Genomic DNA, 23,520 nt, shown 5'->3' with positions numbered 1-23,520 from the left:
TTCTATGTCCTTTACTCATTTGATATTTACTTAAATAACAACTAGGAAAAACTATAATGGCAACAATTTATAAGGGAAAGGAATATGCTATTTACATCAAATCTAAAGGCAGTTAGACAAGGTAAGAACTCTGCTTTAAAATTTTATCATACCTGGGGCTGGAGCAATAGTACAGCAGGTAGGGCAGCCGACCTGGGTTTGATTCCCAGCATCCCATATGTTCCCCTGAACACCACCAGGAGTAATTCCTGAGTGCAAAGCCAGGAATAAACCCTGTGCATTGCCAGGTGTGACCCAAAAAGCAAAAACAAACAACAACAACAAAAAAATTTTTATCATACCTACTTTCTGAAAATTGTCCTTATATTTGTTTCACCGTTGCATAGCACAGCGGGTAGGGCGTTTGCCTTACAAGCGGCCAACATGGCCGACCCGAGTTCAATTCCTCTGCCCCTCTCGGAGAGCCCGGCAAGCTACCAAGAGTATTCGATATGCCAGACACAGTAACAACAAGGTCTCCAATGGAGACGTTACTGGGCCCGCTCGAGCAAATCGACGATCAACTGGAGGGCCTTTACCTTTTTACTTTCTGAAAATGAAACCTTTTTCAGTCTTTCTTTTTATACACTTTTGCACAATAAGGATTTTTTTTTTGTAGGAGTACTGCTATTTATTCAGCCACTGATTAGCTGATTGAATTGTGCATGAACTCCACCTTACTTTTTTTTTCTTTTTCCATTTTTTATAATTTTATTTATTGAATCACCGTGAGAGCAGTTACAAAGCTTTTGGGTCTAAGTCTCAGTCATACAATGAAACACCCGTACCTTCACCAGTGCCCATTCTCCACCACCAAAAATCCCAGTATACCCCTATCCCACACCCTCCCCCTGCCTGTGGGGCAGATGATCTCCACATTACTCTCTCTCTACTTTGATCACATTCACTACTTCGACACCAGACCCACCATTATTTAAGATTTTACCCCAACACTTAGATCTGCTGAAAAGGCAACAATAGACAATTTGTGTTCTATTGCTGGTTATGACTAACATATGATGTCGTGTGGCTGCAGTAGGGCCATGTGGTTTTGAAATTCTGAAATTTTAACACTTAAATCTGGAGGGATTTCTGCCAAAAGCCACTGGGTTTAGAGATCTGCTCCTGAGTCTCTGGGATCATGGCCGTTGAGCAGCTTGATGAGGAGCCAAAGAGGCCATTCGGGGGCGATGACTTGGGGTCTCATTGGGGTGGGGAAGACAGGCCTGGCTCCACCTCCCCCCCCCCCATCCCGTGAGACCCAACAAGTTTCGTTACTGCGGGCCCAAGCCTGACTGTCCAATGGCCTCTGGAGGATGACAGCCACCATGTCACCAAGAGGGAGCAGGCAGAGGGACAGCACCCATTCCCCCCTGGGGTGGCCCGGTGACAGTAACCTACTGCGGGGTCCGGACACATTTCTGACAAAAGCCGCTGGGTTTCGAGATTTGTTTCTGAGTCTCTGGGATCAAGGCCGTTGAGCAGCTTGATGAGGAGCCAGAGAGGCCGTTTGTGGGCGATGACTTGGGGTCTCGTTAGGGTGGGGAGGACAGGCCCGGCTCCACCTCCCCCCCATCCCGTGAGACCCAACAAGTTTTGTCACTGCGGGCCCAAGCCTGAGTGTCCAATGGCCTCTAGAGGATGACAGCCACCAAGTCGCCAAGAGGGAGCAGGTGGAGGGACAACACCCTTTCCTCCCTGGGGTGGCCCAGCAACAGTAACGTACTGTGGAGTCCAGATGCATTTCTGCCAAACGCCACTGGGTTTTGAGATTTCTTTCTGAGTCTCTGGGATCATGGCTGTTAAGCAGCTTGATCAGGAGCCAGAGAGGCCATTCGTGGACTATGACTTGGGGTCTCGTTGGGGTGGGGAGGACAAGCCCGGCTCCACCCTCATCCCGTGAGGCCCTTTGTGTCTCATCACTGGGGGCCCAAATGTGACTATCCAGTGGCCTTAGACGGATGGCGGCCACTGGGCCGCCAGGGGGAATAGGCCAAGGCACGAAACCTATTCCCACCTGGGTTGGCCCAGCACCGGTAGCCTACTGCAGAGACCAGACGCATTTTTACCTAAAGCCACTGGGTTCTGAGATTCGTTTCTGAGTCTCTGGGATCATGTCCATTAAGCAGTTCAATCAGGAACCAAAGAGGCCTTGCCTCCAATTATATAGCTGAGCCGGAGGTGGTTTGTGGGTGTGTTTCCCACATACCTAACTTTTGGCCGTTTACTTTCTTGGTAAACTTTGCCCCCAGTTTTTGGGGTCTGGCCAAAGGCACAGCAGCAATTTTGGGGTATCTGGAAGTCTGAAGGCGCCATGAGGCTGCTGATGCACTCGCCTCACAGGTACAGATTGACCTGCTGGCGGCACCATACCCCCCACAATAAGGATTTTACTCTAACAATAAGAGTTTACTCTTTGGAATAATTAATTGCATATTACATCTTTTTGTCTAGTGATAAATACTAGTAAAATTTTGTTTAGATTAAGTATTTCTTGCTCTATTAAATGTTTGATATACTATTGTTAAGCTAGTACATAATTGTAGATATATTTAATTGCCCTAAGGGCCTGAGTGATAACACAGGAGAGATATCACTTGCCTTGAATGTGATGGGTTCTAGTTCAATCCCCAGCACTACATATGGTCTCTGAGCACAAAGCCAGGAGTAGCCCTTTAACCACCCCCAGATATGGCCCCAAATTCCCCAAAAAAATGTTCCACAAAATATGCCACCTTATTTTTAAGCTTGCTTATAATTCCAGGCCTATATCTGGGTTGTTTTGTTTTGCTTTGTGGCCATACATGGCTGTTCTTAGGGCTTATTCCTGTCTCTGCACATGGGGATCACACCTAGTGGGACTTAGGGGACTTATAGGGTATTGGGGATTGGTAACATGCAAGACAAATGCCCTTACATGGCTCTACTATAGTTCTGGCTCCCCACAGGTCTATGTATAGTAGAGTATTTTTTAAGAATATTATTTTCTCATTATGCATTGTACTGACATCTGAAGAAAAACAAAGCCTTTTTACTTTATTGTTTTGGGGCCAACCCCAGCTATGCTCAGGGCTTACTCCTCCCTCTGTGCCTAGGGATCACTCCTGAAGGTACTCAGGGATCATGTGTGGTGCCAGGAATCAATCTGTATCAGCTGTGTGCAAGGCAAACTCCTTAAACCCAGTATTTCTCTAGCTGTAAGGTATTTTTATTTAGTCACCATGAAATTACAAACTTATTCATGACTGGGTGTCAGGTGTACAATGACTCACTACTGTTCGCTTCACCGATGTCCACTTCTCTACCAAAGTCCCCTTACCCCCATTTCCCTCCCACCCACCAGTCTGCTTCTCTGAGAGGTGCTTTTTTTCTTTTTGGGTCACACCCGGTGATACACAGCGGTTACTCCTGGCTTTGAACTCAGGAATTACTCCTGGCGGTGCTTGGGGGGGACCATATGATGCTGGAAGTCGAACCCGGTCAGCCGCATGTAAGGCAAACGCCCTACCTGCTGTGTTATCATCATTCCAGCCCAGAGAGGTGCTTTTTTATTTTATAAGTTTTTGCACTGTGATTTTCAGTACTGTTGCTGATAGGGTTTCCATACATAACATTTTATCACCTTATCCCTGAAGTATTTTTTAACCATTTTTGTTTGGGGCCATACCTGGAGATGCTCAGGGGTTACTCCTGACTCTACACCCAGAAATCATTCCTTGCTGTGTTCAGGGCACCAAATGGGATGCTGGGGATCGAGCCAGGTCAGCCTGCGTGTAAGGCAAGAACCCTATTCACTGTACTGTTGCTCTCCCCCCTGAAATATTTTTAAATACAACTTTTCATAATTCCTAATTAATTTTCTCAACTATTTTATAATATAAAGTTTTTTTGAAGATATACTTTAAATGGGGGCTGGAGAGAGAGCACAGCGGGTAGGGCGTTTGCCTTGCACGCAACCGATTCAGGTTCAATTCCCATCATCCCATATGCATATGGTCTCCCAAGCTCCTCCAGGATTAATTCCTGAGTGCAAAGCCAGGAGTAACCCCAGAGCATCTCCAGGTGTGACCCAAAAAGCAAATAAATAAATATATATATATTAAATGTACATATATACACAGATTTATTCTTTGCTGATCATCTGTGGTCTGTGTTTAAGACAGGTTTGTGTCATTGAAAAGGGGCTATTGACATAAATGATAAAAAATTACATGATATTTTCACATTGAGATTTAATAGAATGTTGGGTCCTAACATGTTTTTAGGTGATCTGAGATCATACTACAAGCCCCCCCAAGATCAGAGCCAGGAATAGGCCCAACACCTCTTTGCTGTGGCCCCCAGACCAAAAAAAGTTATATAAATTATGAGTTAAATGATAGAATAACTTACTATTCAACAAACATTAAAACATCTACTAAATTAGAGTATGCTTCATAGGAGATAACAAAATAAATAAGCCATAGTTTCTTTTTTCAATACAGAAAAAGACTTAGGTATCGTCGTTTGGATTTTGATTCTTTTCTTCTTAGTTTAATTACATTGGTGGGGCTGGATGGGTAGAGTGGAGATTGGGCCATACTTCGCTGTGCTCAGGACTTAGCTCATGACTCTCCTCAGAGATCATTCCTGGAAGGGTTAGGAGGACCATGTGTGATGCCAGGGATCGAATCTTGCTTAATCACATGAAAGGCAAGTGCCTTATCTGCTGAACTGTCTCTCTGCCTTATTTAAATTATTTAAAAATTCCAAATTCTTCCTTCCTTGATGACAATACTCTTGCAGAATTATAACATTTTGAAATATTATCTTCTGCCTTGAACAGTGTTAGTCTTTTCCTTTTTATTTATAACCCTTTACTCACTAACATAATACTGCAGTCACTATAACATGATAACATTTTATGTGCTGCAAGCGATCTTCCTTATTCCTTCTGAAATTTTTTAAAAGCAGGTTAATGAAGACTTACAAGTTTAATTTTGACTTCTTAGTACTGGTTTCAATGAAGAAAGTTGTCTTTAGAAGCTGGAATCTGTTTTTGCAGAATTGGTTGAGCATATGCATAAAAGTCATTTATAACACTTTCTCTTAAGTAATAATTAAGTTATCAGACTCTTAATTCTAAGGACTATATTTCTTTTGATTAGGAAAATTTTCATATATATGCAAAATAGGAAGAATTGCATAATTCCACATATTCTCCATCAGCTGATTCTAACAGTTATCAAGTAAAATATTTAACAAATATTTCAGTCAAAAGTTCTATTTCTTAGCTGAGATCAGCACCAGGAGGATTACTCCATAGCTTAGTGGCCAGCCAGGCATTCTAGAGGAAAGGGCAGCTCAGATAGAGAAGGGAGCACCAAATAAAGGGTGTTTGGAGGATCCTCCCAGGAGGGGAGATGCATGTCGAAAGTAGACTGTGGACTGAACATGTTTGCCATCAATGCCTCTTTTGCAGACCACAACACCCAAAAGGAGAGAGAGAACACAGGGAATTGCCCTGCCACAGAGGCAGGGGGGATGGGGGGATGGGGATGGGGGGGATATTATCCATGGTGGTGGAAAATGGGCACTGGTGGAGGGATGGGTATCTGATCATTGTATAATTGAAACCCAAGCACAAAAATTGTAAATCTACAACTGTACCTCATGGTGTTTCACTAATAAAAAAAAAATTAAAAAAAAAGTTCTATTTCTATTTCTCTATCAGGTCTTCACTTTTTTTATTCCCTTTTGTGGCACTAGGTAGAATCCCACTTTAATATTTACTCCTTAAATTTTAGTGCTTTTAATTTAAGTTGATAGTCAAAGATCTATATAAATGTAAAATTATTTTTAGAACTTGCTTTTAACTTAGTATAAGATAATGCATGACTTTGTAACTTATTTTAAAGATGGAAAGATTTAAATATACTGGATAGAATATATTTTGTTCTGTCTTTGTTTTTAAGGTTTGGCTTGAGCAACAAGTTTGATACTGAATTTCCCTCAGTTCTAACAGGGAAGGTAAGTGAGAGTTTGCTTTGAACTTTTCAATTCTAAATGCACTGTTTTATAGCTCTTTTTCTCAGTGTTTTGTCAAATGTTCTGACTTGAAGTCTAATAATAAGAGGCCAGAATGTTTTAAGTACTCTATTTTTTATTTTTTAAAAACATCTTAAATTGTCTCACCATTAGATGTGATACATAGTTACAAAGTTGTTCATGATTGGGTTTCAGTCATACAATGTTCCAACACCCATCCCTTCACCTGTATACATTTCCCTTCCCCCAGCCTGCCTCTATGGCAGGAATTTTGGAATTTTTCTTTTCTCTCTCTCTCTCTCTCTCTCTCTCTCTCTCTTTCTCTCTCATTCTTCCCCCTTCTCTCATTCTCCCTCTCCCTCTCTCTCCCTGCCTCTCACTTCCCCTCTCTCCTTCTTTTCCCCTCTCCCTCTCTCCCTTCTGGGCATTATGATTTGCAATACAGGTACTGAACTTTACCTACTCTCAGCACTTAACTGTCCAGAGAGATCATTTCCAGTTATCATTGTCATAGTGGTCCCTTGTCAATTCTGACTCCCCACTCTACTTGTGGCAAGCTTCCAAGAGTGGAACCATCCTCCTGGCCCATATTTCTACTGAAGGACTATGTTTTTGAAGATCACAAAAAGTGATCGGTTTCTATGACTACTGGCTTATAAATAGGTGTTTTGTTCATTGTCCTTTAATGCCAAGTGTTACTTACTTACTGATCAATTCTTGAGTTTTGCCTTTTTTCTCAGCACAAATAGCAATAATTTTTGCCAGTTAGGTCAGTAATTTCCAATTATTTAAAGTTAGCAAACTTATTATTGTTTAACTTTGTATCTCTCTATTGTTTTTAGAGTGTCCAGGTGGTATGATTTATTTTACATTAAAAGAATCAAAAATTTTAGTTAGATATTTTTTGTCTTTTAGTTAACTTGAATTTCTAAAATTTGACTCTGCAGTAAATTATTACTTTCTGTTTCCTGATTCTCTAACATTCTATAGTATCTTCTCTCATGGAAACTTAATCTTCAAATACTTCCTAGGATTTAAAACTGTTTGGTAAATCACTTTCTAAACCTAGATGGGAAGGCTTTGACCAAGGCAAAAAAGGCATCTACATTGTTGTTACTCAAGGAAATGTAGAAGAATAAAAATAAAAGCAAAATACTACAAAATACTAAATTTCTGAGCAGTTGAAATGAAGGTTTGGGGCTAAAATAATTTCACTATTTGTTTTTTGAATCCTGTAAATTAACCTCATTATATTTAATTTTGGTACTAGGATAATGCTGTCACTGTCACTGTCCTCCCATTGTTAGTCGATTTTCTCAAGCGGGCCCAGTAACGTCTTCATTGTGAGACTTTGTTGTTACTGTGTTTGACAATATCAAATATGTCACAGGGAGCTTGCCAGACTTTGCTGTGCGGGCGAGATACTCTCGGTAGCTTGCTGGGCTCTCCAAGAGGGGCGGAAGAATCGAATTCGGGTAGGCCATGTTGGCTGCGTTCAAGGCAAATGCCCTATCTGCTGTGCTATCGCTCCAGCCCAGGATTTGTCATTATAGATTTTAGTAATATTATCAAATTTATTCTATTTTCTGTATAATTATGTTATCTTTTATTGATTCTTCTTATGTTAGTGAGAAAAGCAGTGTACCTGTATAGTATGTGCAAGAAAAGGGAGAAATAAGCAAGTTAGCAATTAGATAAATTCGGTAATGATATGCATGAAGCAAACAAAAACTTTTTGCTTTAAGAGGAGAAGGAAAGATGGAAAGCAAGGTTAAGGATGAGACTATTTTCTGAATATCTTTTAGTATTGTTCTGGTTTTTAAACCATGTGACTATATTAACTTTTCAAACCTTAATTAAATTTTTCGTCATTTTAAACTCCTTGAAAATGAGATAAAATATTTCTGCAAATGCAAATCTTAGTTTATGTGTCAAGTCATATCAATATTTGTCATAGTTCACATTTTGTCATAAGTAGATAATGTCTTGATTCATTTTCTATCTGCTAATCTCCTTACTTTGATCTATTCCCAAACTTCTCCACAGTCTCATTTAGAGGTGGAGGAAGATCTATTTGTTTTTTCAAGAGTTATTGCTGAGATCATAAGAAATTCTATATAATTTAACTAAAGAAATTTAACTCTGGAAGGTATTTTATACTTTGTTTTCTACTTGAATAATGGGAGATAGCTGAAAACAGTATGGAGTAGTTAAACAAAGACTGAAGTTCAGTTTGGTTAAATTCCAAGTTATATTACTGCCTTTGTAACCTTGATCCTCAATTCTCATATGAAAATTAGAGTTGCTGATGATACTTTAATTCTTATTGCAAAGACTGAATGGGAGAGCATGTATAAAGCTTCTAGTGTGTGATCAGATATTTACTAGCATTGGGGGCTAGAACGATAATATAGTAGGTAGGGTGTTTGCTTTGCACAGTTTGACCTGGGTTCAATCCCTTGCCACCCCATATGGTCTCTTGAGCCTAGCCAGGAGTGATCCCTGAGTGCAAATCCAGGAGTCAGCCCTGAGCACCACCGGGTGTGGCCCAAACCTCTCCCTCTCCTCCCCCAAAAAGATATTTTCTAGTATCTTAAGTTAGTTTCTGGTTGTTCTTGACTGTTCGTTAATATATTCCAATTTCACCATGACTTTATTTCCAATTTTCTTTACTCACCAGTTTCAGTCTTTTGATGCATTTACATTTTTCTGAGTAACTGTTCTCTGGTTCCACCAAAAATTTGTTCTATTGGTTGCTGTCCTTCTTCCTCTCCTGAGATTATTCCATATGATAAGAAATGATAGAGGGGGGCTGTGACTGAATTAACATTAGAAAATATGTGACCAATTGACATTTTAGAAGACAAAGAACCTTCCAGTTTACAGTTTACAATTTTGGCCTTACACATCTGAATGTGCTCTACCTTTTAGTCTTGATTATTCTGAATAATTCACCAATTAATACAGACGTAGCCTACTAAGTATTAAAAAAACATGTCAGAATTTTAAAATGCTAGGTAATAGGCAGAACTGTTTTGTTGCTCTGTTTTTCTGTACTTGTTTATGCAATGATCTTTTTACACAATAAATTATTGCAAAACAAAAATGAGATGATAAAATGGACTTTGTTTTAAAATCAGAGTATGCTTTGTTTTAAAATAATTTAAAATTAATAAATTATCTAAAATATAAAAATGCACATACCTTTTTACAAATTCAATTTTCTAGCATAATTGAATTCCAAATAAGTTCCAAAACAAAGCAAAATTATACAGAGTGAATTCTGAAAACCTAAAAAGTATTTTGACAAGCTGTGTCTCAGTATTTTTGTGCTTTATATGTTAATACTTTTAATGGAAAATTTATATTTGATATAAATAAAATAAAATATTAACAGTTTATTTTATAGTAAGAGCAACAAAATTGTTTTCCTCATTACACTATAGATAATCTTTCCTGACATGATGAGATTTATTAAATAGGTATGTACACAATGATTTTGGTCATTACAAAATGAAAGAATCATAGAACTTTAGAAAAGAAGTAAAAAGCTTCGGTCTTCATATTGAAACAATGAAAATAATATTATGGGGACAGTAGTGTACAGTTTTAGGAACCGTAAGCCTTGAAATTATTCACTATTATGATCCAATATGGGCTGGAGCGATAGCACAGCAGGTAAGGTGTTTGCCTTGCAAGCGGACAATATGGCCAACCTGAGTTCAATTCCTCCACCCCTCTCGGAGAGCCCGGCAAGCTGCCGAGAGTATCTCGCCCACACAGTGAAGCCTGGCAAGCTACCCGTGACATATTCGATAAGCCAAACACAGTAACAATTGTCACAATGGATACGTTACTGGGCCTGCTTGAGCAAATCAATGAACAACGGAAGGACAGTGACAGTGACAGTGATCCAATATAACAAATGTTTTATAAAGTTATGTTCCCTACAATTGAAGACTAGTCAGTTCTGCTGGGTTTTGTGTTTACCATCTTATATCTTCTTAGAAGATATTTTGACCCTTTTCCCCCACTCTTTTTTTTAACTGAATCACCATGAGATAGACCACCATGAAGCTATTATTGAAGGGTTTCAGTCATACAGTGTTCCGACCCCCATCTTTTCACCAGTGTACATTTCCCACCACCCATGTCTCCAATTTCCCTGCCACCCCAGCCCTACCATGCATACCCCTTCCTGCCTCTATGGAACGTACTTTCTTCTTTCTCTCTCTTTTGTGTATTAAGGTCATTGTGTTTGTTTGTGACATTCAGTATTTTTATCAGGAAGGGACAGCTAGAATAGTTTTTTTTCACTGGGTGGTGGCTTTGGGGTGTGGATGTGATTACCTGGGCTTCTGAAAGTACAGGGAGGTGGGGTGAGGTAGCCCATCCCTACCCTGAGAAAGTCTGGAGATTTCAATTACAAAACCCACATACCCGAATTTTCAGCAGATTGATATCTTGGTGAGATTCATCTCTAGACGGTGAAGTCAGGCAGGGGGTGTGATGGTGATATTGGATTGTGGGAACAAGCGGCTTCCAGGGGCTCTGATTGGGTGGGCACCAGGCTAACCCGCCCCCCTCCAACCTACCCCAATCTGTTTAACCTTGTGTGGGTCTCAAGATTAACTGCAGCTTTTGATCTCTTTTGAGATTTATTCATAGATCTCTGAAGCAAGTCCAGTAGAAGAGCTTAGTATGGTGGAGCTAGAATTGGTTCATGGGGGTGACTGCCAGTGCTTCGAGGTGTATAGGGAAGTAGGGGCAGGTAGCCTTTCCAACTTGTATGGCAGAGCTGGAGGTTGTTTGTGGTTTTGGCTCCTACCTACCTAATTTTTTTATATTTACCAATAAGTTTTATTTTATTGGTATTATTTAACTGAAGAACAGAGTCGGAAATATTTTGTATATTTTACATAGAACTTAAAAACCTTTCTGTAGAATATAAATATATTCAGAAATATATTGAAGAAGTAACAAATTTTCTAGTAACAATTTGGGTTTTTTTAAAATTTTTATTAGTAAGACACCATGAGGTACAGTTGTAGACTTACAAATTTTTGTGCTTGGGTTTCAATTATACAATGATCAAATACCCATCCCTCCACCAGTGCCCATTTCCCACCACCACTAATCCCAGTATCCCTCCCACCCCTCATCCCCCCCATCCCCCCCCCCCCCCCGTCTCTGTGGCAGGGCATTCTCTTTTGTTCTCTCTCTCCTATTGGGTGTTGTGGTTTGCAAAAGAGGTAATGGGTGGCAATCATGTCTGGTCTATAGTCTACTTTCAGCATGCTTCTCCCATCCTGGGAGGATCCTCCCAAAACCCTTTATTTGGTGCTCCCTTCTCAACCTAATTTTTGGCAGCTTAATTTCTTGGAAAACTTGGTCCTGACTTGTTGGAGTCCAGCTAGAGCCATAGTGGCGATTTGGGGGTGTCAAGGAAGGCTGAGGGACCATCAGGTTGCTGATGCCTTTGCTCTCCACCCATGTCCAGATTGACCTATTGATGACGCTGTGCCCCCTGGCCTCCAGGAGCAGTGACAGCAGTGGCCTTGTCAGGGAGCAGGACTGGTGCAGCACTGCTGCTATTTGTGGCCTGGGCACTCTGTGGGTTGCAGCCACCAGTCCAGCATAGCCTGACCAGGGGTCACATGTCCCCATCCTGGGTCTCCAGACAGTTGGCACACAGGGAGGTTTTCCTCCATAATATGCTGCAGGTGGCACCAGCTTGTCCAGGGAAGATATGCCAGTGGGGCTGCCCCACCAGTGGCAAATCACCGGGTCCCTATAGTGGGAACCTGAGATGCCTCCTAAACCCCAGAACCCACACTCCATAGTGGTGCTGGGTTTGACCCAAAGAGCCCTATTGAGCCCCCCCGCCCCCCATAAAACTATGCTGCTGCCTATGGCACCAAGAGCTGCAGTAGCTCCGCCTGCTAGCAGCTGCGCGACCACTATCCTCACAAGTCCCACTGTGGGCTGCTGCTCCTCCCCCAGCGACTGGCCAGTTTCATTTAGTGACACTCTCCCTGGGACAGAACATCCAAGGGGCACACACAATTATTCACACAGAAATTTTGTAGTCCCATCAATTGTTCAGAGCATTGAGAGCTTCCATACTCTGCCATCTTGACCCCATCCCCTCCCACACTCTTTTGATGCACTTTTCTTTCTTCTATCTAAGAAAGTCGAAAGGAGTTCAGTGTGTTTTTTTCCAACCTGCTCTTTGCCTAGAAAGTATTCCATCTAAACTTCATTACTAGAAATAATTATATGACAGTAAAATGAGTCAAATATTACTAACTTTAATTCCACCATTAACTAGACATTTCTTTCATTCTATTTAAAATCTGGAGTTAAATTAGCCTCATTCCCTATGTTCTTATCTCTGTTTTATGGTTTTAAGTTTTCAAGTAAAAAAATTCAAAAGACAGTACAGAATTCAATTAGTTATTTTGTGAAATTATAGTAAGAGTTTGTTAATATATTTATCTTTTTATGGTTTAGGTGCTAACCCCTGCAGCAGTTAAGGCTCACTCCTGGCTCTGTAGTCAGGGATCACTTCTGGCAGGGTTTGAGGACCATAAATGAGTGCCAGGGATTGAACCTTGATGGCTGCATGAAGGCAGGCACTCTACCCAATCTACTGTCTCTCTGGCCCCTTAACATATCTTGACTTCAGAAGTTTTTTAATTGGTCATTGGGGAAGGAAGGTGGGTACACTGGTGATGGTATGGTGTTGGAATTACGTGCATGAGAAACCACCACTAACAGTATTGTAAATCACAGAACAATTTTCCAAAATAGAATCATCATGGTCCTCCCGTTGTTCATCGATTTGCTTGAGTGGGCCCAGTAACATCTCCATTGTGAGACTTGTTGTTATCCAAAATAGAATAATTGAGTGAATTTTTTTAGTTTTTATATCCTAATTTACATGAATAATTTTCACAAGTGCAAATTTATAAACGTGGAAAAAGTTTTAATTCTCAGTTTTAGTAACTTGAATATTATCATTTTTAATTTGTCCACAGTAAGAGTACAAACAGACTATTATTGTGCTAAAACTAGTAAGTACTAACACATTTTAGGACAGTTTTTGATAATTCATTTTTAAAAGAAGGTAATAAAAGACATGTTATGACTAATTTTAGGGCTGGAGCGATAGCACAGTGGTAGGGCGTTTGCCTTGCACGCAGCCAACATGGCCAACCCTAGTTCGATTCCTTCACACCCCTCTCGGAGAGCCCGGCAAGCTACCGAGAGTATCTCGCCCGTACGGCAGAGCCTGGCAAGCTACCCGTGATGTATTCAATATGCCAAACACGGTAACAACAAAGTCTCCAATGAAGATGTTACTGGGCCCGCTCGAGCAAATCGATGAATGGGAGGACAGTGACAGTGATGACTAATTTTATATAACAAATATATACATATGATATATAGCATAGTTTATTTCACTCATAATGTTTTTAACAACAAAGTAATCAAGTCTTTTCCTGTTTCTTTTTATTTTTTACTCTTAGTCTCCCCAAGACTTTCTAACACTTATTCATACCTAGTGGAAGTAAGCTTTCATTTCTACAGTTCCTAATTAACATTACTTTTAATTTTTCCTCTTACTTTTTCTCCCATGCTGACATAATTTTAAGTAGAAATTCTTAGTTAAGATGTTTATTTTTCTAAGTTAAAAATTTTAATTTTAGCAAATACATTTATTAAGGGCATTTGCCTTACAAGCGGCCAACATGGTCGACCCGAGTTCAATTCCTCTGCCCCTCTCAGAGAGCCCGGCAAGCTACCGAGAGTATCTCGCCCGCACGGCAGAGCCTGGCAAGCTACCCGTGACGTAATCGATATGCCAAACACAGTAACAACAAGTCTCATGAAGGAGACGTTACTGGGCCTGCTTGAGCAAATCGATGAACAACGGGAGGACCGTGACCGTGACTGTGACCGAATAAAATTAATAAAAATAATTTAAAGTATAATTAGATTAATTTAAATGATAGCTGAGATTTTTAAATTAAAAATTAAATTTAGAAAATGAATAAATTTATTCAGTAAACCTAACAAATTTTGCAAGTAAATTTATTTGAAATAATATCACTATCACTATCACCCCATTGTTCGTCAATGTGCTCTAGCGGACACCAGTAACGTCTCCATTTGTCCCTGTCACGTGTTAGTGTAGCCCGATGGCATATTGGGGGCTCTTTCAGGGTTAGGAGAATGAGACTATCATTGAAATAAAATAAACTTATTAAGATAAATAACAAACATTAACAAATAAATTTATATTAGCTAATAAGTGGCAAATAAAGTTATAAATTGGCATTTAATAATTTTATGCTTCATATGCACTTATAAAAAATTTACTGTTTTAGAGGCCAGACGGATAGGGTAGTAGATAAGGTGCTTGTCTTGCACACAGCTGACCCAAGTTCTATCCTTGGTATCTCGTTTGGTCCCCTGAACCCACTAGGAGTGATCCCTCATCACAGAGCCAGGAGTGAACCCTGAGCACTGCCAAGTGTGGCTCTACCCCCCAAAAAAGGCTGTTTTAAAAATAGTTTAGTGTTGGGACTGGAGCATAGCACAGAGAGTAGGGTGCATACCTTGCACACAGCCAACCCTGTTCAATTACCGGCATCCCATATGGTCCTTTGAGCCTGTCAGTTGTGATTGCTGAGTGCAGAGCTATGAGTAACCCCTGAGCTATGAGTAACGCATGTTATGAGTAACCCCAGAGCTATGAGTAACCCATGTGTGATCCAAAACCAAAAATGTTTTAATGTTTTGTAATGTAATAAATTAGGGGTAACACTGTAGCACTGTCCTCCAGTTGTTCATGGATTTGCTCAAGCGGGCACCAGTAACTTCTCTTTTTTTTTTCTTTTTGGGTCACACCCGGCGTTCCACAGGGGTTACTCCTGGCTCTGCACTCAGGAATCACTCCTGGCGGTGCTCAGGGGACTATGTGGGATGCTGGGAATTGAACCCGGGTCGGCCATGTGCAAGGCAAACGCCCTACCCACTGTGCTATCGCTCCAGCCCCTGGCACCAGTAACTTCTCACAAAAAAAATAGTGAGACTTGTTGTTACTGGTTTTGGCATATTAAATACATCATGGGTAGCTTGCCAGGCTTGGCCGTGCGGGCGGGATACTCTTGGTAGCTTGCCAGTCTCTCCAAGAGGGGTGGAGGAATCGAACCTGGGTCGGCCGCATGCAAGGTAAACACTCTACCCGCCATGCTATTGCTCCAGCCCAAATTAGAGGTAAATATATAAATATATTTTTTTCCTAATTTTAACTTCTGTTTGACTGTTGGGTCAAACAGAAGGAAAAGTTAATTGAATATCATTGAGAGAGAAATCTTAAGAGAGCAATGTATAGTACTTTGTTCATTAGAGCAATGTATAGTACTTTGTTAGTACAGATATATGTAGCACTGCACTGTAGCACTGTCCTCCCGTTGTTCATCGATTTGCTTGAGTGGGCACCAGTAATGTCTCAAAACAAATTGTGAGACTTGTTACTGTTTTTGGCATATCAAATACATCACAGGTAGCTTGCCAAGCTCTGCCATGCAGGCTAGATAGTCTTGGTAGCTTTTCGGGCTCTCCGAGAGGGGCGGAGGAATAGAACCCAGATCGGCCATGTGCAAGGCAAATGCCGTAACTGCAGTGCTATTGCTCCACCCTACAGATATATGTATGTCTATATATTTTATCCAATGAATTGAGGATGTACAGCACTGAATTTGCATTTAAACTGTAGTAAAGTTGGGGTTGGAGCTATAGTACAGCAGGTAGGGCATTTGCCTTGCATGTGGCAGACCCGGGTTCCATCCCATGCATACTATCAGGAGTAACCCCTGAGCACTGCCAGGTGTGACCCCAAAAGCAAAAAAGAAACACCTGTAGTAAAGTTTTCCTTTGTTTAGAGTGTGTGGCAGGCAAAGCTGCTGAGTATTAATAATTACTTGATCAAACCCTTTCCTTTTAGGTGAGACTTCATGCAAGACTTCTTTTCTTTCTCCAAACCTAGTCAGAGATATGACCTTGGAAATATTTTAGAAATAATCTTCTGACAGGAATTCTTTGAAAAATGAAGGCACTGAATTATACTTCTGACTAGATATGGAAAAAGAAAAGAAGACTTGCATGACATATCACCTGAAAGGGAAGGATTTAATCAGGTTATAATTAATATTAATATTCCGCAGCTTTACCACACATTCCAAGCTAGATTATTCTCATTTTATAGAATGGAATCTAAAATCTATACAAATTAAATGAATTTGCATATCATTTTTCTTAGTTAATCAAGTTAGAATTCATAACATGATTTATTTTCTAATGTGCTAGCTTCACTCTATAGTGTTTTATATTTTCAATCACAAACTATGCTTTTCTGATTCTATTTTCACTTTTAACCCAGAAATTTTATAATTTAATTGGAATTCTTTCTATTGAGTGATTATCTTCATGTCATTAAAGGTAAAGGCCCTCCCGTTGATCGTCGATTTGCTCGAGCAGGCCCAGTAACGTCTCCATTGGAGACTTTGTTGTTACTGTGTCTGGCATATCGAATACTCTCGGTAGCTTGCCGGGCTCTCCGAGAGGGGGGAGGAATTGAACTCGGGTCGGCCATGTTGGCCGCTTGTAAGGCGAACGCCCTACCCGCTGTGCTATTGCTCCAGCCCTTCATGTCATATTGCTGACAATATAAATGGAGAGTAAATAAATTTACTGCTCTCATGCAAATACAATTTAGGCCTTACAGTTTTTCACTTTTTCAAATTAGTTGTTGATTAACAAATATATTGCTAAGAAAATCAAACTTATGGATTAAGCAATTAGCTTTTTGGGGTGTAATAATCAATTTTCAAATTGTCAACATAATTAATGTTTTAATCATGATATTGCTTAACATCTGCCATTACTATACAGTTTAGCCGTATTGATTATACGCTGTGTTTTAAAGGGCAAAAGTATAACAAATCGATTCCTCATATCATTTGTAAGAGTTGTAAAACTTTATATTTCTGATACTAAACATGCTGATAAGGGTTTTACTTTACAGCTGCTTGTTTTCTTATCAATTTCATAATTTTGTTTGCATAGTCAGGTGCTGGAAGATTTTTTTCCCGTATATTTTACAGTCTGACAGCTTTCTAAATGAAAGTGAATCATTTTTGTGACCCTGAACTGTGATTTCACTAAAAACAAAGTATCTTAGTATATTCTTTAATTGATTGTATTACTTTGTAAATCTAACCAAGATCCAGAAAAAAGAAAAAAAAAACAACCACCGTGCTCTGAGAAGTGGGAAAATGCGTGGACCCAGCAGAACTCCTGCTCCAAACGTTGGGCCCTGAACAAAGGCGAGAGCTCCATTTTATAGATTATCTGATGGGAGAGAGAGCATTTGCAGGCAGCCGACAGGAGAGTACAGAAGCAGAAAATCCCAAGCATGCAATTTTGCAAAGCAGTGTTTGGACCACCTCAAGGCCATAAGCATATATGGAGCACATTCCCAGATTAACAAAGTTACAAAGTGATACTGTGACCATCTCACGGACATCCCAAATGCATTCCTTGTTTACGCCATGCCTCCGAGGTTCAGCTACTCCTTGACAGCGTTAGTTAACCTGTTTGAAGTTATCTTGATTGCAACGTGGGCAGGAGTCTATTTTCCTTATCGGTATAATCTTCAGACAAAAGCTTTGCTATAACTCTGACTGTTGTGCTCTTATATTTGAACTGGCTTTAACATTGGTTACAAAGAAGCACAATTTAATGAACAATTGTTTAAAATACTCTATTTCTTTAGTTAAGTACCTTTCAACTTTCGAATTTTATAGCAGTCATAAATCCATTCTGTGCTATTAATATTTTAATTTAATTACTCCTCACTGTCTCTAGTTCATAGAGCTTTCCCTACAAACAATACCAAATTTTATTTTATTTTTAATAGCAATTTAAAGTTGCTTTGTTCCAAATTTTTTCCTTTACCAAGGAAAAATGTCTTGAGAGTTTTTCTTTTGTTTATTTTGTGAGGTGAGGGTGGTACACCTGACTGTGTTCAGGACTTACTCCTGGCTCTATGCCCAGGAATCTCTCCTGGCAGTGCTGAGTGGCTAGACGGTGATACTGTTTGGCTGCATGCAAGGCAAGTGCCTTAGCTGCTCTACTACTGCTCTACTAGCTAGCTCTCCAGCCTGAGACTTTACTTTTTAGAAATAATCTGGGAATATTGACAAATACATCTTCTATAGTAGTTATAATATTTATAAATATAGTATTTAGGTTTTATTGTTATGCTTGTAGTCATACTCAGCTTTTAGTCAGTCACTTTAAACTATAAATAAAACTGCTTTGGCAATAAGAAAACTGTTTGGTATCTTACCATAAATTTTGTTTTTATTATTTTATCCTTGATACTTTCAGAATATCATTTGCAAACATCAGAATAAGTTCTATAAACATGAAATTATATCCATATGCTTTCTGATATCATCCAGGGATATATAATACATATATGTTGGAGAAACTAGGGAAGAAATATTTTTGGGCATTTGTAATTCCCTGAAGTATTTGATAAGACATAATTTTCTAATGTTTGGAGATAGTGCAAAACTGCCCACAAAATATTAAAAATTGTGCCCTTCTTACAGGTGGCTCCAGAAGAATTTAAGACCAGCATTGGCCGTGTAAATGCATGTTTGAAAAATGCTCTACCCGTCAATGTGAAATGGCTGCTGTGTGGTTGTCTGTGCTGCTGTTGCACACTTGGTTGCAGCCTGTGGCCTGTTATTTGTCTCAACAAAAGAGTGAGTAACTGTTTCGTTGTGTAACAAGTATGAGCTAACATTTCTTGAACATTAGTATAGCTGGAGTGCTTTAACATGTTTTATTTAATTCTCATAGTATTGCTATCCTCGTTCTAGGTAAAGAAAGTCTGGACCAGAGATTAAGGCATTTTTCAGTGCTTATCCCTTTGTTTTCTGATAATTTTAAAGAAATCAGTGTAACTGGACTACTTAAGTAAATGTAACTGGGCCACTTAGTCTTTTAAAGTATTTCCAAGTTCCAGGTATATGAGGCTTGGTGTTGAGTTGGAGGGGTAGGGAGAAAACCGCTTAGTTTTGAACATGTTAAAGCAATGCTCCAATATGACATTACTAATTTTGGATTTAAAGCAATTTTATTTCCATAAAAGTTGTATTTCAGTCTTTTGAATGTTTTACCAAGTGTGAAGGAAGATATATTTAAATTTTTCCATTGAAGCCAAAGAGGGAAATTATTTCATTTTATAGTTATTTTTTCTAAACTACATTGATGACATCATTTAAACTTGTAAATAATTCTTATACTTAACCATGTTTAAAAATCACAACATCTTGTGATTAAATAATTAAATTAAATAATTAATGATGTAGTTGTTTCATAAAGGCCAAAGACATTCCCAAAAATTACTCATTTTTTCTCTTTGAATTTTGTCTTGCCCTTACTGTCTACTTCAAAAAATGAGTTTTTAAATGGAAAACTTGTAAGGTGAAGATTAAGCTCTTCGGAAACTACCAGTAGGTCAAAGTTTTAATTTAAATGGAGCTTAGTTTATTTTTTGTCAGAGCATGAACAATATATGCAAACAGCTTCCTTTAAATTTTAAAAATGGCAGATGAATTTATTTTCCTGTCAGATATTTTAGTAATTGCAAATAAATTACTTCTGTCTCCTTTACTTTTAGAAACTGTGAATTGTGATTGTGACTTTTCATCAGTCAATTACAGATTCAGTTACTTAACAAATTTTTATAACTATTATGTATAAATTATAAATTGTATGTAAATTATATATCCTAAATATTTTCCTTTTAGTCTCTTGGGGTCTCTGTTGAGACACCCAGTAATAAAGAATAAACAAATAGGAAAAAACAAACAAGTTTATTTGTTTTGTTTTGTTTTGGGCAAATAAACAGGAAAAAACAAACAGGTTTATTTGTTTTGGAGCCACACCCAGCAATGCTCATGGGTTACTCCTGACTGTACTCAGGAATCACTCGTGGCTGTGCTTGTGGGACCATATAGTATGCCAGGGATCGAACCCAGGTTGACTCTGTGCAAGGCACGCATCTTATCCACTATACTATCTTTCCAGCCCCCCACAAACAAAGGTTTAATAAGATATGTGTCTCCTGATTACATGGAAAAGACTGGAAAATTGACTAATTCCACAGATGATTCAAGTCATCTCTTAAAATAACATCTTTGACAAAAAGTTGTTTTAGGAAGGAAAGGATAGTAATGCAAAGCTACCAGGAAAGGTACTGTATACAAGAGTATGGTTGGTAAGCAGGCTTAAGTTGTTGTTTTCTCCATAATATCAGATATAGAGATTTGGTCATTCCCTTCTTCCTGGTATAGGGAGGGAAACACCCTTACAAGTGAAAATTTCTTTCACCATTGTAAATGTCTCTTATAAATGGGTAACTTCTATTCATGTTTTAGAGGTTTTCCTTTGTTGTTTCTGAAAAGTAACAAGCCAAAAATAATCTTTATGCCAAAGAGGCATATTTTATGGCACAATAGTCTGCTACCCGTCTAAATCTAGAGTCTCTTTGGAAAAAAAATCTTGCAATATAGGGCGCCCCTGCCAACCTGTTATTTATTGGTCCTAATTGAGTGGTGGCTGCTCCCTTTACTTGAGAAATGTAGTCTCTGATTCAACATAGAAAGACCCAGCATTGGGGCTAGAGGAATAGCGCAGCGGGTAAGGCATTTGCCTTGTACGCGGCTGACCCGGGTTCGATTCCCAGCATCCCATATGGTCCCCTGAGCACCGCCAGGAGTAACTCCTGAGTGCAGTGCCAGGAGTAACCCCTGTGCATCGCCAGGTGTGACCCAAAAAGCAAAAAAAAAAAAGACTCAGCCTGAACATGATGTGCCTTTCTACACTTTATAGTTATGATCCCTGATTATTTTGGTTTATTTATTTATTTATCACCAATTTTTTTTTTTGCTTTTTGGGTCACACCTGGCGATGCACAGGGGTTACTCCTGGCTCTTGCACTCAAGAGTTACTCCTGGAGGTGCTCAGGGGACCATAAGGGATGCTGGGTATCAAATCAATTTGGTGATATGGGACTGGAGAGATAGCACAGTGGATAGGGTGTTTGCCATGCATGCGGCTGACCTGGATTCAATCCCCAGCACCCCATATGGTCTCCCCAGTACTGCCAGGAGTAATTCCTGAGTGCAGAGCCAGGTGTAACCCCTGATCATTGTTGGATGTGACCAAAAAAGAAAAAAATTGACTTATCATTAAAGTGCGATGCACTTTGAATAATGGGTTAGATTTTCACAAATAATTATATATATATGTGTGCAATGGAAAGCTGTTGTTTCAGATGAAAGAACAACATGGGGCAAAGTAAGACCCTTGCTTTTGTTATTTTTATTTTTATTTTTTTTCTTTTTGGGGGACCCTTGCTTTTGTATGTTGTGTTGTCAGCATTCTAGATTGTGAGACACTAAGTACATGGTGATAACTTGGTACAAGTCATTGTCTTTTAGAGCCTCCATTATATCATCTATAAAATTAGGATAATATTACTTACTTTAATGGTGGTTGTGATGATGAAGAGATCTAGAGTATTTTTATGCTTTTTCTGTTCACGTGTAAGAATAAAAATAGAGTACAACAATTAAGATTTTTATGTCTTACTACTGCTTCCTAATCTGTAAATTAAGTTGTATAGACTATAAAACAATACAATATAAAAAATATATAACAATTGGAAAGATGATTAGCATTCATGTAGTCCAAATCCCTTATTTTTGCAGGTGTGAAAACAGATCCAGAGAGGTGAAGTGACTTTCCCAGATTCACACAGTAAATGGTACAATCAGAAAAAATAATACTTTTGGGTTTTAGGGGTGTTTTTTTATCAGGGAGTCTATATCCTGGATGTTTTTCCCCTAGAAAATTATGTAAAAAGCAAAGAAATTCAGGTTAGGGTGTCCTTGTTTCTCGTAGGATTCTATATCCCTTGATAAATGAAAAGAGAGATCTTTTGACCTATTATTACATTTACTACTAAAATCACTGTGAAATTATAATCAGTTTTCAGACCGTGATCATGCCACTATCTTAGAGTTTGAAATTGCCTTTGGTCTTTGCCCCCCTTGTTTTGCTAAATTGAGAGGGATGTTAAGTGAGAACTATTCTCTCTTATCCTTGTAACATGAATATGATGCTGTTTCCTTCTGTTGTTAGCTCTAGTTTTATTGTGTTGTAGAGAAGACACTATTGTTTTTGTTATCTTCTATAATTTATAAAGATTATATTCGATGCTTATATGTTTCATCCTGGAGAATACTTTGTGTACATTTGATAAGAATTTCAATTATGTTGTTGTGCAGTAGAGTGTTTATATATTTTCTATTAGATGTCCTAGTTTATAGTTTTCATAGCCTGTTTTCTCTTCAGATTGCATAAATCTTTTGCCTTTTACTGGTTAGTAGTGTTCAATCTCTATATTTTTATTCTTTATTGATCTCTATTATTTTAGAACTCTCCATTTCTTCCTTTAGTTAGCTGTATATTACGTATTTGTGTGTATATGCATATATATTGGTTTGGGATCGTCTTAAAGGTTCTCAGGGTAATTCCCAGCTTAGTGCTTGGGTAGGTCGCTCCTGGTGTTGGTTTGGGGATACTCTAGCATGCAGAGTGTGCACTCCAAACCTCCTAACTCTTTCCCTGGTCCTATTTTTTATAATGGCCATTTTATAGTTTTTCAAGCCTTTTCCCATTGTTTTTCTCTTTCAAATGTTTGATTAGTTTCTCAGTGTGGATCTCTTTGGGTTTATCCTCCTAGAATTAATTGAGTTTTTTAGAATTTTCCTTTTCTTTTGCATGCACTCAAATTAATGTCTTCTGTCATTTGTTTTAAACCTAAAGAACTATCCATGATACTTCTTGTAAAGTAGGTCTGACAGCAGTAGGTGTTGCCATTTTTACCTAAAATTATATTCATTGAAGCTTTACAAATATAGTATTCTAATAAATGGGCCATTTTGGACCAATTTTAGGTTTACAGAAAAAAAATTAAGAAAACACAAAGCATTCCTGTATATCCCACTTAGTACCCAGTTTTCTGTTACTATAATTTTGTTCTATGCAATAGAATTTCAACAACTTATGAGCCCCTGATAGCTCATTATTATAAATTAAAGTTTGTGGTTTACATCAGAGTTCACTCTTTGAGTTATAATTTGGTTTGGTTTTGTGGCCACACCCAGAGCTGCTCAAAGGTTACTCCTAGTTCTGCACTCAGGAATTACTCCTGATGTTGCTTGGGGGACTATATGCAGTGCTGGGGATCAAACCTGGGTCGGCCGCATGCAAGACAAGCTCTCTCCTTGCTGTATTATT

At 38.9% G+C, this 23,520-nt stretch overlaps 1 protein-coding gene across 1 annotated transcript in view; it reads left to right on the top strand.

Annotated features, from left to right (window-relative positions):
* The window catches only part of CHIC1 (cysteine rich hydrophobic domain 1), a 63,734-nt gene that overhangs the window by 8,909 nt on the left and 31,305 nt on the right, over positions 1–23,520 (top strand). The window contains exons 2-3 of the mRNA XM_056130037.1: positions 5,994–6,048; positions 18,756–18,911. Of these exons, the coding sequence (XP_055986012.1) occupies positions 5,994–6,048; positions 18,756–18,911 (211 nt within the window). The remainder of the gene's footprint in view (positions 1–5,993; positions 6,049–18,755; positions 18,912–23,520) is intronic.

The sequence above is a fragment of the Sorex fumeus genome, unplaced genomic scaffold (genome assembly GCF_029834395.1).
Source record: "Sorex fumeus unplaced genomic scaffold, SorFum_2.1 ptg000073l, whole genome shotgun sequence".
In the NCBI taxonomy this organism is placed as follows: Eukaryota; Metazoa; Chordata; class Mammalia; order Eulipotyphla; family Soricidae; genus Sorex; species Sorex fumeus.
The sequence above is the reverse complement of the archived record's forward strand: the minus strand, read 5'-3'. Positions and strand labels throughout refer to the sequence as shown.